The 13,513-nt window shown below is 42.8% G+C and overlaps 1 protein-coding gene across 1 annotated transcript in view; it reads left to right on the plus strand.

The window, feature by feature from the left end:
* LOC100990288 (myomegalin-like) overlaps nucleotides 1-13,513 on the plus strand; it is a 56,155-nt gene that overhangs the window by 19,382 nt on the left and 23,260 nt on the right. The window contains 8 exon segments of the mRNA XM_063599202.1: nucleotides 5,717-5,836; nucleotides 5,838-6,150; nucleotides 6,986-7,178; nucleotides 7,755-7,871; nucleotides 9,064-9,135; nucleotides 9,138-9,585; nucleotides 11,369-11,604; nucleotides 12,600-12,651. Of these exon segments, the coding sequence (XP_063455272.1) occupies nucleotides 5,717-5,836; nucleotides 5,838-6,150; nucleotides 6,986-7,178; nucleotides 7,755-7,871; nucleotides 9,064-9,135; nucleotides 9,138-9,585; nucleotides 11,369-11,604; nucleotides 12,600-12,651 (1,551 nt within the window).

Raw genomic sequence — 13,513 nt, forward strand, 5'->3', positions numbered from 1 at the left:
GTATAACAGTGTCCACTATTATTGTGCATCTGCCAGTCATACATATGACAGTCATGGTGGAAACCTCCTTGTTACATGACCTGTATTACAGTTTTTAATTGACTGAAACATATAAGGAATCCTAGCTACCTAATATGTCTCACTGCTGTATACAGAACCAGAACAGTTCGCGAAGGAGGAGGAATTTTTTGTTTTTTTTTTTTTTGAGATGGAGTCTCCCTCTGTCCCCCAGGCTGGAGTGCAGTGGCGCGATCTCGGCTCACTTCAAGCTCCGCCTCTTGGGTTCATGCCATTCTCGTGCCTCAGCCTCCTGAGTAGCTGGGACTACAGGCACCCGCCACCATGCCCAGCTAATTTTTGGTTTGTTTTTTTAGTAGAGGCAGGGTTTCACCTCGTGATCCCCGCGCCTCGGCCTCCCAGAGTGCTGGGATTACAGGCGTGAGCCACCGCGCTCGGCCAGAGGGTTTCTATAGAGGCCCCTCCCTCTCCTCTCAGCTCTCGCTCATAAGTCCTTGAATCATAGAATATCAATTTTAATCATCTCTGCTGCTTTAGTAATTTTACAAAAATAGCAGATAGCTCATTCATTGGTTAGATTGGCCACTCTGTCTTTGATGGCTTTTTGTCAAAAGATACTTGGAGAACATGCTGATACTGTAGGGCTGATCCATTTATTCATTCACTCCCAGGACTATAATCATCACTGTCTGTTTAAAGTACAGCTGTACAACTTCTAAATCATGCCCTATTGTTTCCCTGCATATTACATGCCACTTAAACTTCCCTGAATAATGTTAGCACTTTGAAAAGGACCTACACATCTAGCCTCATGTCCTTGTTTCATAGCTGAGGAAACTCAGGCCTAGAACGTTTCAAGTGACTTGCTCAAGGTTGCATAATAGTCTGTGGCTCCCAATTTCTAACATCTAAACCTTGCTTATATACTGTATACTTTGTCAAACAACTTTTTAAAAATTCTTGTGATTGTTCTAAGTGCTGATTCTTTTGCTCTGAATTATCATAACTTTTCCCTTAACTTCTACATATTATTTATATGTAGCATATTATTATATTATTATTAAGTAAAATAATAGCATATTATTTTACTTAAAATTTTGTATGTGTAAACTTAATTGAGTTGTCATGGGTAAAAACAGTACATCTCTTTTGATTCTATTGTTGAACCTACAATCAAACCCTCTGTAGATATCCCTGTGGATTATTTTCCTTTGTCCTCAGAGTTACTAACCTGAAACTCTGATTTGTTCAACCCTCCACCCAACCTACAGAATCACTTATACTGTAGAAGCTAGAATCTAATGCATTGTTCTTCCTTTCAAGAAGATTTTGTTGTTTTTTTATTTGTTTGTATTTTAAAACATCAGTTAATTTTTAAACATGAAGTTAGAACATAATATTAAATATTCTTTTCCATATACACCTGTGCCCTCTTTATCCCCTTTCCACATCCCAGTTTTGGTAAAATACTTATCCCCTTTTTCTTTATTGAGAAACTATCTCATAGATTGTCTGTGTGTATCCTAGTCCTATTTTCCTCCCAGAAACACACCAGACAAGCTCTTCTCTAGATTCCAAGACTCCTGGATTCTGAGAAAAATCAATCTAGGTACATAGGCCATTGCTGATCCTTCAAGTTGTGAATTACCCATTTCCTGTACATCCTCTAGCTCAGGGGTTCCCAGTTTAGCATGCTTAAGAATCACCCGTGGGCCGGGCGTGGTGGCTCATGCCTGTAATCCCAACACTTTGGGAGGCCAAGGCGGGCAGATCACCTGAGATCAGGAGTTCGAGACCAGCCTGGCCAACATGGTGAAACCCCTTCGCTGCTAAAAATACAAAAATTAGCTGGGCGTGGTGGCGCATGCCTGTAGCCCAGCTACTTGGGAGGCTGAGGCAGCAAAATTGCTTGAACCCAGGAGGTGGAGCTTGCAGTGAGCTGAGATCTCGCCACTGCACTCCAGCCTGGGTGACAGAGTGAGACTCTGTCTCAAAAAATAAATAAAAATTTAAAAATCACCTGTGGAACTTAAGTAAAATGTGGATTCATAGGCCTTAGCTCTACAGCTTTTTTAACAAGCACCTTATGGGATTCTGCTGTTGGTATTTCTCAGGTCTGCAGCTAGTACAGCAGGGATTGAATGACTTCCCAGTTAGACCCTGAGCTAGCCATACCGTATATGCAATTTCATGTAAGCATCTGCTAACTCCACTAGGTAAGTGTTATCATCCTTATTTTATATAAAAGGAAACTGAGGCTCAAAGAAGTTAAGTGAATAGACTTGTTACAGCCATGTTTGCTTCCACTCAACCCTAGTATGAGTTTGTTGTTGTGGAAAGAATTTATCTGGAATGTCTTGGTGCAAATTAGCTGTTTTGGTCAATTTTCTTTCTTCAACAAATATGAATGATTTATGTAGCAGGCACTTGTGTAAGCACTGGGGATATGGGGTGAATAGGACAGACACAGTCCCTGCTCTCAAGAAGGTTATCTCTATGATGTGAGCCAGACATAAAGCAAACAATTATCTAAGTACATTTTGATTGTATTAATGGTTCTGATTAGTTATTTATTTATTCTGTGTTCCTAAGTCCCAGTGGTTTGAAACTGACTAATGATAAATAGAACTGTAGAATTCATAACAATAAATTTGTTACAGAAAAGGTCTTATTTTTTAGCAGCGTAAGTACTCTTGTTTATTCCAGAGGCTACTAAAAATTAGAACATATGAGGCTGCGTGGCACAAGTAAAGAAAACTAGCCTGCATGGGCTCTGAAATTGAGGCAGTAATTAATAGCTTACCAACCAAAAAAACTCCTGGACTAGACAGATTCACAGCCGAATTCCACCAGAGGTACAAGGAGGAGCTGGTACCATTCCTTCTGAAACTATTCCAATCAATAGCAAAAGAGACAATCCTCCCTAACTCATTTTATGAGACCAGCATCATCCTGATACCAAAGCCTGGCAGAGACACAACAAAAAAAAGAGAATTTTAGACCAATATCCCTGATGAACATCGATGCAAAAATCCTCAATAAAATACGGGCAAACCGAATCCAGCAGCACATCAAAAAGCTTATCCATCAGGATCAAGTGGGCTTCATCCCCGGGATGCAAGGCTGGTTCCAACATATGCAAATCAATAAACATAATCCAGCACATAAACAGAACCAAAGACAAAAACCACATGATTATCTCAATAGATGCAGAAAAGGCCTTCGACAAAATTCAACAGCCCTTCATGCTAAAAACTCAATAAATTAGGTATTGATGGGACGTATCTAAAAATAATAAGAGCTATTTATGGCAAACCCACAGTCGATATCATACTGAATGGGCAAAAACTGGAAGCATTCCCTTTGAAAACTGGCACAAGACAGGGATGCCCTCTCTCACCACTCCTATTCAACATAGTGTTGGAAGTTCTAGCCAGGGTAATCAGGCAGGAGAAAGAAATAAAGAGTATTCAATTAGCAAAAGATGAAGTCAAATTGTCCCTGTTTGCAGATGACATGATTGTATATCTTGAAAACCCCATTGTCTCAGCCCAAAATCTCCTTCAGCTGTTAAGCAACTTCAGCAAAGTCTCAGGATACAAAATCAATGTGCGAAAATCACGAGCATTCTTATACACCAATAACAGACAAACAGAGAGCCAAATCATGAGTGAACTCCCATTCACAATTGCTTCAAAGAGAGTAAAATACCTAGGAATCCAATTTACAAGGGATGTGAAGGACCTCTTCAAGGAGAACTACAAACCACTGCTCAACAAAATAAAAGAGGACACAAACAAATGGAAGAACATTCCATGCTCATGGATAGGAAGAATCAATATTGTGAAAGTGGCCATACTGCCCAAGGTAATTTATAGATTCAATGTCATCCCCATCAAGCTACCAAAGTCTTCGCAGAATTGGAAAAAACTACTTTAAAGTTCATATGGAACCAAAAAAGAGCCCGCATCGCCACGTCAATCCTAAGCCAAAAGAACAAAGCTGGAGCCATCACGTTAGCTGACTTCAGACTATACTATAAGGCTACAGTAACCAAAACAGCATGGTACTGGTACCAAAACAGAGATATAGACCAATGGAACAGAACAGAGCCCTCAGAAATAATACCACACATCTACAACTATCTGATCTTTGACAAACCTGACAAAAACAAGAAATGGGGAAAGGATTCCCTATTTAACACATGGTGCTGGGAAAACTGGCTAGCCACATGTAGAAAGCTGAAACTGGATCCCTTCTTTACATCTTATACAAAAATTAATTCAAGATGGATTAAAGACTTAAATGTTAGACCTAAAACCATAAAAACCCTGGAAGAAAACCTAGGAAATACCATTCAGGACATAGGCATGGGCAAGGACTTCATGTCTAAAACAACAAAAGCCAAAATAGACAAATGGGATCCAATTAAACTAAAGAGCTTCTGCACAGCAAAAGAAACTACCATCAGAGTGAACAGGCAGCCTACAGAATGGGAGAAAATTTTTGCAATCTTCTCATCTGACAAAGGGCTAATACCCCAAATCTACAAAGAACTCAAACAAATTTACAAGAAAAAAACAAACAACCCCATCAAAAAGTGGGTGAGGGATATGAACAGACACTTCTCAAAAGAAGACATTTATGCAGTCAACAGACACATGAAAAAATGCTCATCATCACTGGCCATCAGAGGAATGCAATTCAAAACCACAATGAGATATCATCGCACACCAGTTAGAATGGCGATCATTAAAAATTCAGGAAACCACAGGTGCTGGAGAGGATGTGGAGAAATAGGAACATTCTACACTGTTGTTGGGACTGTAAACTAGTTCAGCCATTGTGGAAGACAGTGTGGTGATTCCTCAAGGATCTAGAACTAGAAATGCCATTTGACCCAGCCATCCCATTACTGGGTATATACCCAAAGGAATATAAACCACGCTAGTATAAAGACACATGCACATGTATGTTTATTGCGGCACTACTCACAATAGCAAAGACTTGGAACCAACCCAAATGTCCATCAATGATAGACTGGATTAAGAAAATGTGGCACATATACACCATGGAATACTATGCAGTCATAAAAAATGATGAATTCATGTCCTTTATAGGGACATGGATGAAGCTGGAAACCATGCTTAGCAAAGTATTGCAAGGACAAAAAAAACCAAACACCTCATGTTCTCACTCATAGGTGGGAATTGAACAATGAGAACACTTGGACACAGGAAGGGGAACATCACACACCGGGGCCTGTTGTGGGGTGGGGGGAGGGGGGGATAGCATTAGGAGATATACCTAATGTAAATAATGAGTTAATGGGTGCAGCACACCAACATGGCACATGTATACATATGTAACAAACCTGCACATTGTGCACATGTACCCTAGAACTTAAAGTATAATAAATATATATGTATATATATAGAAAAGAACACTAGCCTGCATGTCATGAGTCCAAGGTTTCTAGTGATGGTGCTGCCACCAAGAAGCTGTGGAAGTTTGGGCAAGTCTCTTACTCTTCCTGAGCCTTGGCTTTCTTGTATATAAAAGACCTTGTGGTAGGTCTCAGGTTGCTTCATGCTCTGGGGTATGTCTGAGTTTATCGTGGGCTGAGATGTGGGTAAGAGGAACTGTTAGGGACTGTTGTCAGGACCAGACCTAGCCCTCAATTATGTGTTTCCTGCAGGAATACTGTGCTGAGCCTTTGCCTTGAGAATGCAGAGCTGAAAGAGCAGATGGGAGAAGCAATGTCTGATGGATGGGAGATCGAGGAACACAAGGAGGAGGGCGAGGTGATGGTTGAGACTGGTAGCCAAAGAGGGTCTGAGTGAGAGTAGCCTTCAGGCTGAGTTCAGAAAGCTCCAGGGAAAACTGAAGAATGCCCACAATATCATCAACCTCCTCAAAGAACAACTTGTGCTGAGTAGCAAGGAAGGGAATAGTAAACTTACTCCAGAGCTCCTTGTGCATCTGACCAGCACCATCGACGGAATAAACACAGAACTGGTTGGTTCTCCTGGGAAGCACCAACACCAAGAGGAGGGGAATGTGACTGTGAGGCCTTGCCCCAGACCCCAGAGCCTTGACCTTGGGGCTACCTTCACAGTGGATGCCCACCTAGTAAGTGTGGGCTTAGATTGAGTGAAAAACAATTGGAGAAGGGCTTGAGATGACAGTGTTTACCTTAAAACATTCTCCCATATGAATCAGGAGGTACCAAGAGAAGGGTCTCTGTACCACAAACAATAGTAATAATATTCTGCCTACATTCAGCCTTTAGAAAGGCTTTTATAACATAAATATTTCTTGAGTACTTAATTTTTCAGATAACATACTGGACATTGGCATGGGGCAATAAAACCAATGACTGCCCTTGAGATACTTAATATAGTCAGGAAAGATGGCACACAAACAGGTAATTTTAACAGGATGTGGTAATTGCTGTAACATAGGGATTCATCAGGTTATGAGGCAGCCCAGACAAGTGGTATGTAATGACATCCCTTATCACTGCCATTTTTTTGTCACAGCTCATCACAGGTGTCTGTTCCTGGACCTCAGATGGGTTACTGGGATCCTCTTTAGGGAAGGAGCCGTGCTGAAGATTCAGTGAAATGGAGAATACAGGGATTCTGAGAGAATCAATGGGACAGAATGCAAGGGGAGATGAGTGGAGGGTTCCACCCCTTCTCTTTTTGACCACTGAGAAAACATTTCCTGAGAGCTCCTCTGTAGACTTGATTGGTGCTGTGCTGTGTGCTGTGGATACAGATATGAAGAAAACATTATCCCAGCGCTCCAGGAGCTCCATCTGGAAAGCAAGTCACTGCCAAATGGCATGAGAAGTGCTGTGACAGACTTGAGTAAAGTCCACAGGGTTCAGAAGGGGCGGTGGTCGTCACTGCATGGGGGTGACCTCAGACTGTCCCGATCCCTGTATTGGCCCCTTTCACAGTTGGATAACCAGTCCCAGCCTCATGACCCTGGGCCTCAGTCAGCGTTTAGCCTACCAGGGTCCACCCAGCACCTGCGCTCCCAGCTGTCACAATGCAAACAACGCTATCAAGATCTCCAGGAGAAGCTGCTGCTATCAGAAGCCACTGTCTTTGCTCAGGCTAACGAGCTGGAGAAATACAGAGTTATGCTTAGTAAGTAACTATGACTTACTAGTAAAGAAAACTAGCCTGTGTGTCTTATAAATTCTGTATGTTCCATACCTACATAATGTGGTTATTGAACACATGAAGTGTGGCTAGTGCAACTTGGACATTTGGTTTTATTTAATTTTAGTTAATGTAGTATAAAGTGGCCGTATGTGGCTGCTAACTACCTTATTGGACAGTACAGGTCTAGGGTCTTGGGACTCTAAATTAGTTCAGCTCCATTCAACATTTATTGAACCCCTGTGGATAAAGCACTTGCCAGCTTCAGTGGGGCTGCTAAAGATGGTAGTGTATAATCGCTGACTTAAGGATATCTGGTCCCAACTAAAGCCTGGGTTTTCTGAAGGGGAGATAATCAATGGAAAATGCAGACTCTTCCTGTGGAAAGAAATTCTGCTTCCTGGAGCTGGTGGTCTCTTCTCCCACCAGTTCAGAGAAGCTTCTCTCGCGCCGTGGATCTGCCCTCCCTGCCCCAAAAGGTTAGGGTATGTGCCATTGAGGCTGAGGGCATATGTGGGAAATTCAGACATTGTCTAACACCTGCTGTCTCTTCCCAAGCAGGTGAATCCTTGGTGAAGCAGGACAGCAAGCAGGTCCAGGTGAACCTCCAGGACCTGGGCTATGAGGCTTGTGGCTGAAGCGAGAATCAGGCTGAACAGGAGGAAACCACCAGTCCTGGTAAGAGCACAGGGTGTGGGGCTCACCCCTCCCTGGAGTCAGCTGTCACATTTGGATGCTGTTGGCCAATTCCACACCTAACAAGTGGTGGGAAAGAGGAGGACAGGAGGTTAATAGGAGAACTCTAACCCAAAATGAGGCTAAGTATAAGTTGGAATTTCTACAATTAGTTTTTGACATACTACTACTACTACTACTAATAATAATATAAAGTTCTATCCAACTGATTATTATAGAAATACTAAGATCTACTTAGAGACCAGATGAGGTTTTGGAAACATGCAAACCATAAGTTAAACATAATTTTGTTTTGCATTATAAAAAGACTACAACTATAGGGCCACCCACCACACTGAAAACCAGAAGAGAAGAAAAACACAATCTCTCTCATTCTTGAGGCAGTGTACAGTGTAGTGTGGCAGTTAAGAGACAAGATCCTGGGGCCAGACTGGTTGGTTCAAATCCCAGTTTGAAAACTTTCCTATGTCCCAGTTTCTTTATATGTTAAAATAGTAATAAAGGAACTACCTACCCCATCAGGTACTAAGGTCAATTAAATGAGTAAATTCTTATAAAATGCTTTAGAACAGTGCCTGGCATCTGGTAAAATGCCATGGATTAGTTCTCATTCTGACTACCACCGCCCTAATACACTGATGTTAACATGCTGATATATTTATTCGAAGTCTTATTTTCCTATGCCTATTTTTCACACAGTTGTAACCCAATAAACTTTTAAATTATAGTAAAATTTAGAAAGCATTAAACTTTCAGCATGCAGGAATATCTTGTCCTATGTTCTTGTGGCCATTCTAAATAGATAAGGCCATGTTAATGTCTTAAGAAACATCAGCGTGTGTGGAATGAACACAGGACATTGGGGGATTTGAATTCTGGTTCTGCCATGTGCTAGTTTGAGTGATCTAGAACAAGCTAGTTTACCACCTCTCTTTAAGTTTTGGTTTCCCCAGTCAGTAAAATAGAAAGTGATGAAACCTAACTTGTAGGTATAAGGAGGATAAGAAATATTGTATTTGAATGCCTAGTACAGTGTCAGGGTTGAGTAAAGTACTAATTCAACTTTTTCCCTAGTAATTATTGTCCTCATGAACAAACCTGCCTCCTCTCAAAGGCAGTGGCCACAACAGCACATCCAACTTTTATTTAGGAAGACATCTTTGGCTTTTTTCAGAGTGTGAGGAGCACAACAGCCTCAAGGAAGTGATCCTGATGGAGGGGCTGTGCTCTGAGCAGGGGTGCCAGGGCTGGCTAGTTCGTCTGAGAGGAAGCCCTTGGAGAACCAGCTAGGGAAGCAGGAAGAGTTCCGGGTATATGGAAAGTCAGAAAACATCTCGGTCCTACGAAAGGACATCGAAGATCTGAAGGCCCAGCTGCAGAATGCCAACAAGGTCATTCGGAACCTCAAGAGCCAGGTCTGGTCCCTCTCAGTTACAAGTGATTATTCGTCTAGTCTGGAAAGACCCCAGAAGCTGAGAGCTGTTGGCACCTTGGAGGGGTCTTCACCTCATAGTGTCCCTGATGAGGATGAGGTGTGGCTGTCTGATGGCACTGGGGCTTTCTACTCGCCAGGGCTTTAGGCCAAAAAGGACCTGGAGAGTCTCATCCAGAGAGTATCCCAGCTGGAGGCCCAGCTCCCAAAAAATGGACTAGAAAGGAAGCTGGCTGAGGAGTTGAAATCAGCCTCTTGGCCTGGGTAAGGATGGCACTATTTGGGCACTTCCTGGATTGAAAATGTGTAAGTTTGTGCTTGCTGTAGGGTAGCTCAGGCAGTTGGAAGAAAGAACATGTCTGGGTATTCACAAAGACACTGATTTAAATGGTAGATATAGATCTGCGGAAAAGACAGGTAGGCAACCAGGAGGGCATAGGATATGTCCCAGTATCTGGGAGAAACCGGGTCTCAGGGATTTCCTCTTAGGGATATATTAGTAAAGTAATAGTATATATGGCATAGTATAGTAGTAATACTGGAATCAGTCTGCCTAGCTCTGATGCTTACTACCCATGCAGCCTTCTTAACTTTTCTGAGCCTTTGTCCTTACCTATTAAATGAGGATGATAAGAGAACCCATCTCAAAGGGTAGATATTAGGTTTAAATGAATTAATACAAGTGCTGGCCAGGCGTGGTGGCTCATGCCTGTAATCCCAGCACTTTGGGAGGCCGAGGCAGCCAGAACACCTGAGGTCAAGAGTTCGAGACCAGCCTTCCCAACATGGCGAAACCCTGTCTCTACTAATAATACAAAAATTAGCTGGGCATGGTGGTGCATGCCTGTAATCCCAGCTACTCGGGAGGCTGAGGCAGGAGAATTGCTTGAACCTGGGAGGTAGAGGTTGCAGTGAGCCGAGATGGCACCACTGCACTCCAGCCTGGGTGACAGAGCAAGACTCTGTCTCCAAAAAAAAAAAAAAAAAAGAATTAATGCAAGTGCTTAGAATAGTGCCTAGCATATATTAAGCTCTCAGTGCTATTTGCCATAGTTATAAGTGTTATTGATACTTAGTGTTGAAAACACAGACATTCATCTTGGTGTGTCCTGGTTATCTATTGCTAAGTAATAACCACTGTAAAACTTAGTGACTTCAAACAACACTTTATTATGCTTCATGGTTCTATGGTTTGACTGGGCTCAGCTGGGTGGTTCTCACTTAGGGTCTCTTGTTTTGGGTCCCATCAGTTGACGGTATGAGCGTTTATGTGATGGCCATCATTGCAAAATACAGTCAGCCACAGTATCATAACATAGAAGAAATTCAGGCATCAGGTGGTGGTTAAAACAGAAGGCATGAAAGGTCCTATCTAGACTTAGGATGAAATGATGCTAATTATTCATTGAGTAACTGCTGTGAATCTATGTGATACTGGTGCTGTAAGGGATGTAAAATGCAGAACTATGTTTATTCTCACAGACCTTATGATTTATCTAGGGACATATAATTAACACATGTATAACAGTTGAAGAACAGTGGCATACTAAATTTTTTTTTTTTTTTTGATACGGAGTCTCACTCTGTCACCCAGGCTGGAGTGCAGTGGTGCCGTCTTGGCTAACTACAACCTCCACCTCCTAGGTTCAAGCAATTCTCCTGCCTCAGCCTCCCGAGTAGCTGGGATTACAAGCATGCACCACTATGCCCAGCTAATTTTTTTTTGTATTTTTAATAGAGGCAGGGTTTCACCATATTGGCCAGACTGGTCTCAAACTCCTGACCTTGTGATCTGCCTGCCTCGGCCTCCCAAAGTGCTGGGATTACAGGAGTGAGCCACCATGTCCGGCCCATACTAAGTTTTTTAATGCAATACTTTATCAGGGTAGAATTTACTCTTAAATACCTCCTATGGCTTATGTACCATATTCAGCTTGGGGGAGTTCCTTAGGAATGTTCTCATAGAAATCTCTACAGAAGCCCCCATAACTCCATAACTTATCATCCACTTTCCATACTTATTCTTTCCTCTTCTGTCCTGCATTAGGAACTGTGATTCCCTGATTTAGGATCAGGCCCAGAAACTCTCTTACCTACGGCAAAAAATACGAGAAGGGAGAGGTATTTGTTATCTTATCACCCAGCATGCAAAAGATACAGTAAAATCTTCTGAGGATCTCCTAAGGAGCAATGACATTGACTACTACCTGGGACAAAGCTTCTGGGAGCAACTCACCCAGGGAAGCCAGCTGACAGAGAGGCTCACCAGCAAACTCAGCACCAGTAAGTTGGCCACAGGGCTTTGGAATACTCTCAGTCACCCCCACAGTTCCAGCCCCTGGTGGCCACCACATCTCCTAGGGTCCTGTTTCTATTTCATTTCCTGGAGCTAATACAGGATCAAGACTGCTCAGTGGGGAGCATGGAGAGGAACACACAGGGCTGGAGATGCCATGGTTACAACTATAGAAACTTCACCACTGATGGAATGTGACCTGTGGGGCAGGGGCAGCATCTATCTGATGCTAAGAGGGAGTAGCAGACATGAGATGGAAGGGCCTTGTTATAGGAGGAAGAGCCCTGAACCAAGAATTTCAAGACCCAAGCTCTAGCCTGGATGCTGCCACCAACTCACTAAATGCCTTATCCTTGTGGTGTCTCCATTTATGGCATGGTAATGTGCATGCAGGTACTCCACATATGGATAAAGCGCCATGTTCTTTTATACATGGTTTAGGCACTGGCTGCAGTAGTTCAAGGGCTACATTGGTTATTATTGGGGTCCTCTACTCAGAATTTCTAGAGACTATCCAAGGGAGTAAAGTAGGATCAGATCAGACTTGGGAGCCACCCAGCCCACCTCCTGGTGACAGATGCAGAGGTGGGGCAGGGCTTCTTGTCATCTCCTCAGAGACCAGTGCAGGTTCTGCATGAAAGCTGTGGTGGGGCATATGCATTGGGGAGCTAGTCTGCAGCAGGACATGGAGGCTGGAGTGTCCCACAGGGCAGCTGGGCAAGGGCCTCATGATTAATGGAACAAAAGACATTATAAATGTTTTACCCTGATTTAGGGCAGAGGAAGTCATCATGGTGACCGGCAGGTCAGGGACAGTGGGGTCACTTCTCTAGAGACACAAGCTGAGGTCTCCCAGAGTAACTGTTCTGGATGCACACATGAAATGCTCACTACTCTGTCTCCAGATAGGCTCCTGCATTTGTAATGCGGGAAGTGGGACCAGCCTAATTTCTTATTGTTTCTTTCTAAATTTGGTTTACAGAGGATCATAAAAGTGAGAAAGATCAAGCTGGACTTGAGCCACTGGCCCTCAGGTAATTCAGAGGAGAATCTGGGAAAGAGATTGGGACTGAGGCCCAAAGGGTCAAGGGTGGTGGCAGCTCCACAAATCAAGGGGAATAAAGGAAAGTGCTGAATGTATTGAATTCAGGCATTCATTGAACACCTCACTGTTGTTTTTAACTGAAGTCTTTCTTCTCTTTTGGTTCAATTACATTGGCACATTAATTCTCCAGGCTTAGTAACCTAGAAACAGTCTGAGCTGAAAGTGAACTAACTAAGTTTCAAGAGTCTTCTGCCCCACTAAGCGTCCTGCTTTCCTGCTATGTGTTTTATAAGTAGGATGAGCTTTTTGCAAAGTTGACCTGCCCCAAGTTGGGTTGACAGCTAGTTTAATAGTCACTCAATTGCCCTGGGGGGAAAAAGGAATCATATAACAGGACCTGGTGAAAGAGGCCTAGATGGTGTAGATCACCAGGAGGTTGCAGTGCCTCAGGACCCAGTTCTCAGTGAGTTGCTTCATATAATGATCAATGAAATATGGGCTCAGAGTCCACTGTAGCCACTAGTTGGGGTTCTTTGTGTCATGCTTGTGTCTCAGACTACATAAATGCTTCTGAAAATATCGGTAGTGAAGGACGCAGTGTTGTTTTTTGTTTTGTTTTGTTTTTATTTCTAATTCATCATAGAAACATACATGGTCTGAATTCAGTTAACTACATGACTCCACCTCCCATGCTTTTGGATGTTGGGACAATGGTTTGCTCTGCATTTCTCAATGCTTGCTTTCAATTTTTATACTTGTCTTGTTGGAGATGGTAACAAACGGTTCGCAGGCTGCAACTGTTCCAGGGATCATACATTAAGCAGCAGTGCCTTAAAAGGAGGGCTAGCTAT

Source organism: Pan paniscus, chromosome 1, assembly GCF_029289425.2.
Source record: "Pan paniscus chromosome 1, NHGRI_mPanPan1-v2.0_pri, whole genome shotgun sequence".
NCBI lineage: Eukaryota > Metazoa > Chordata > Mammalia > Primates > Hominidae > Pan > Pan paniscus.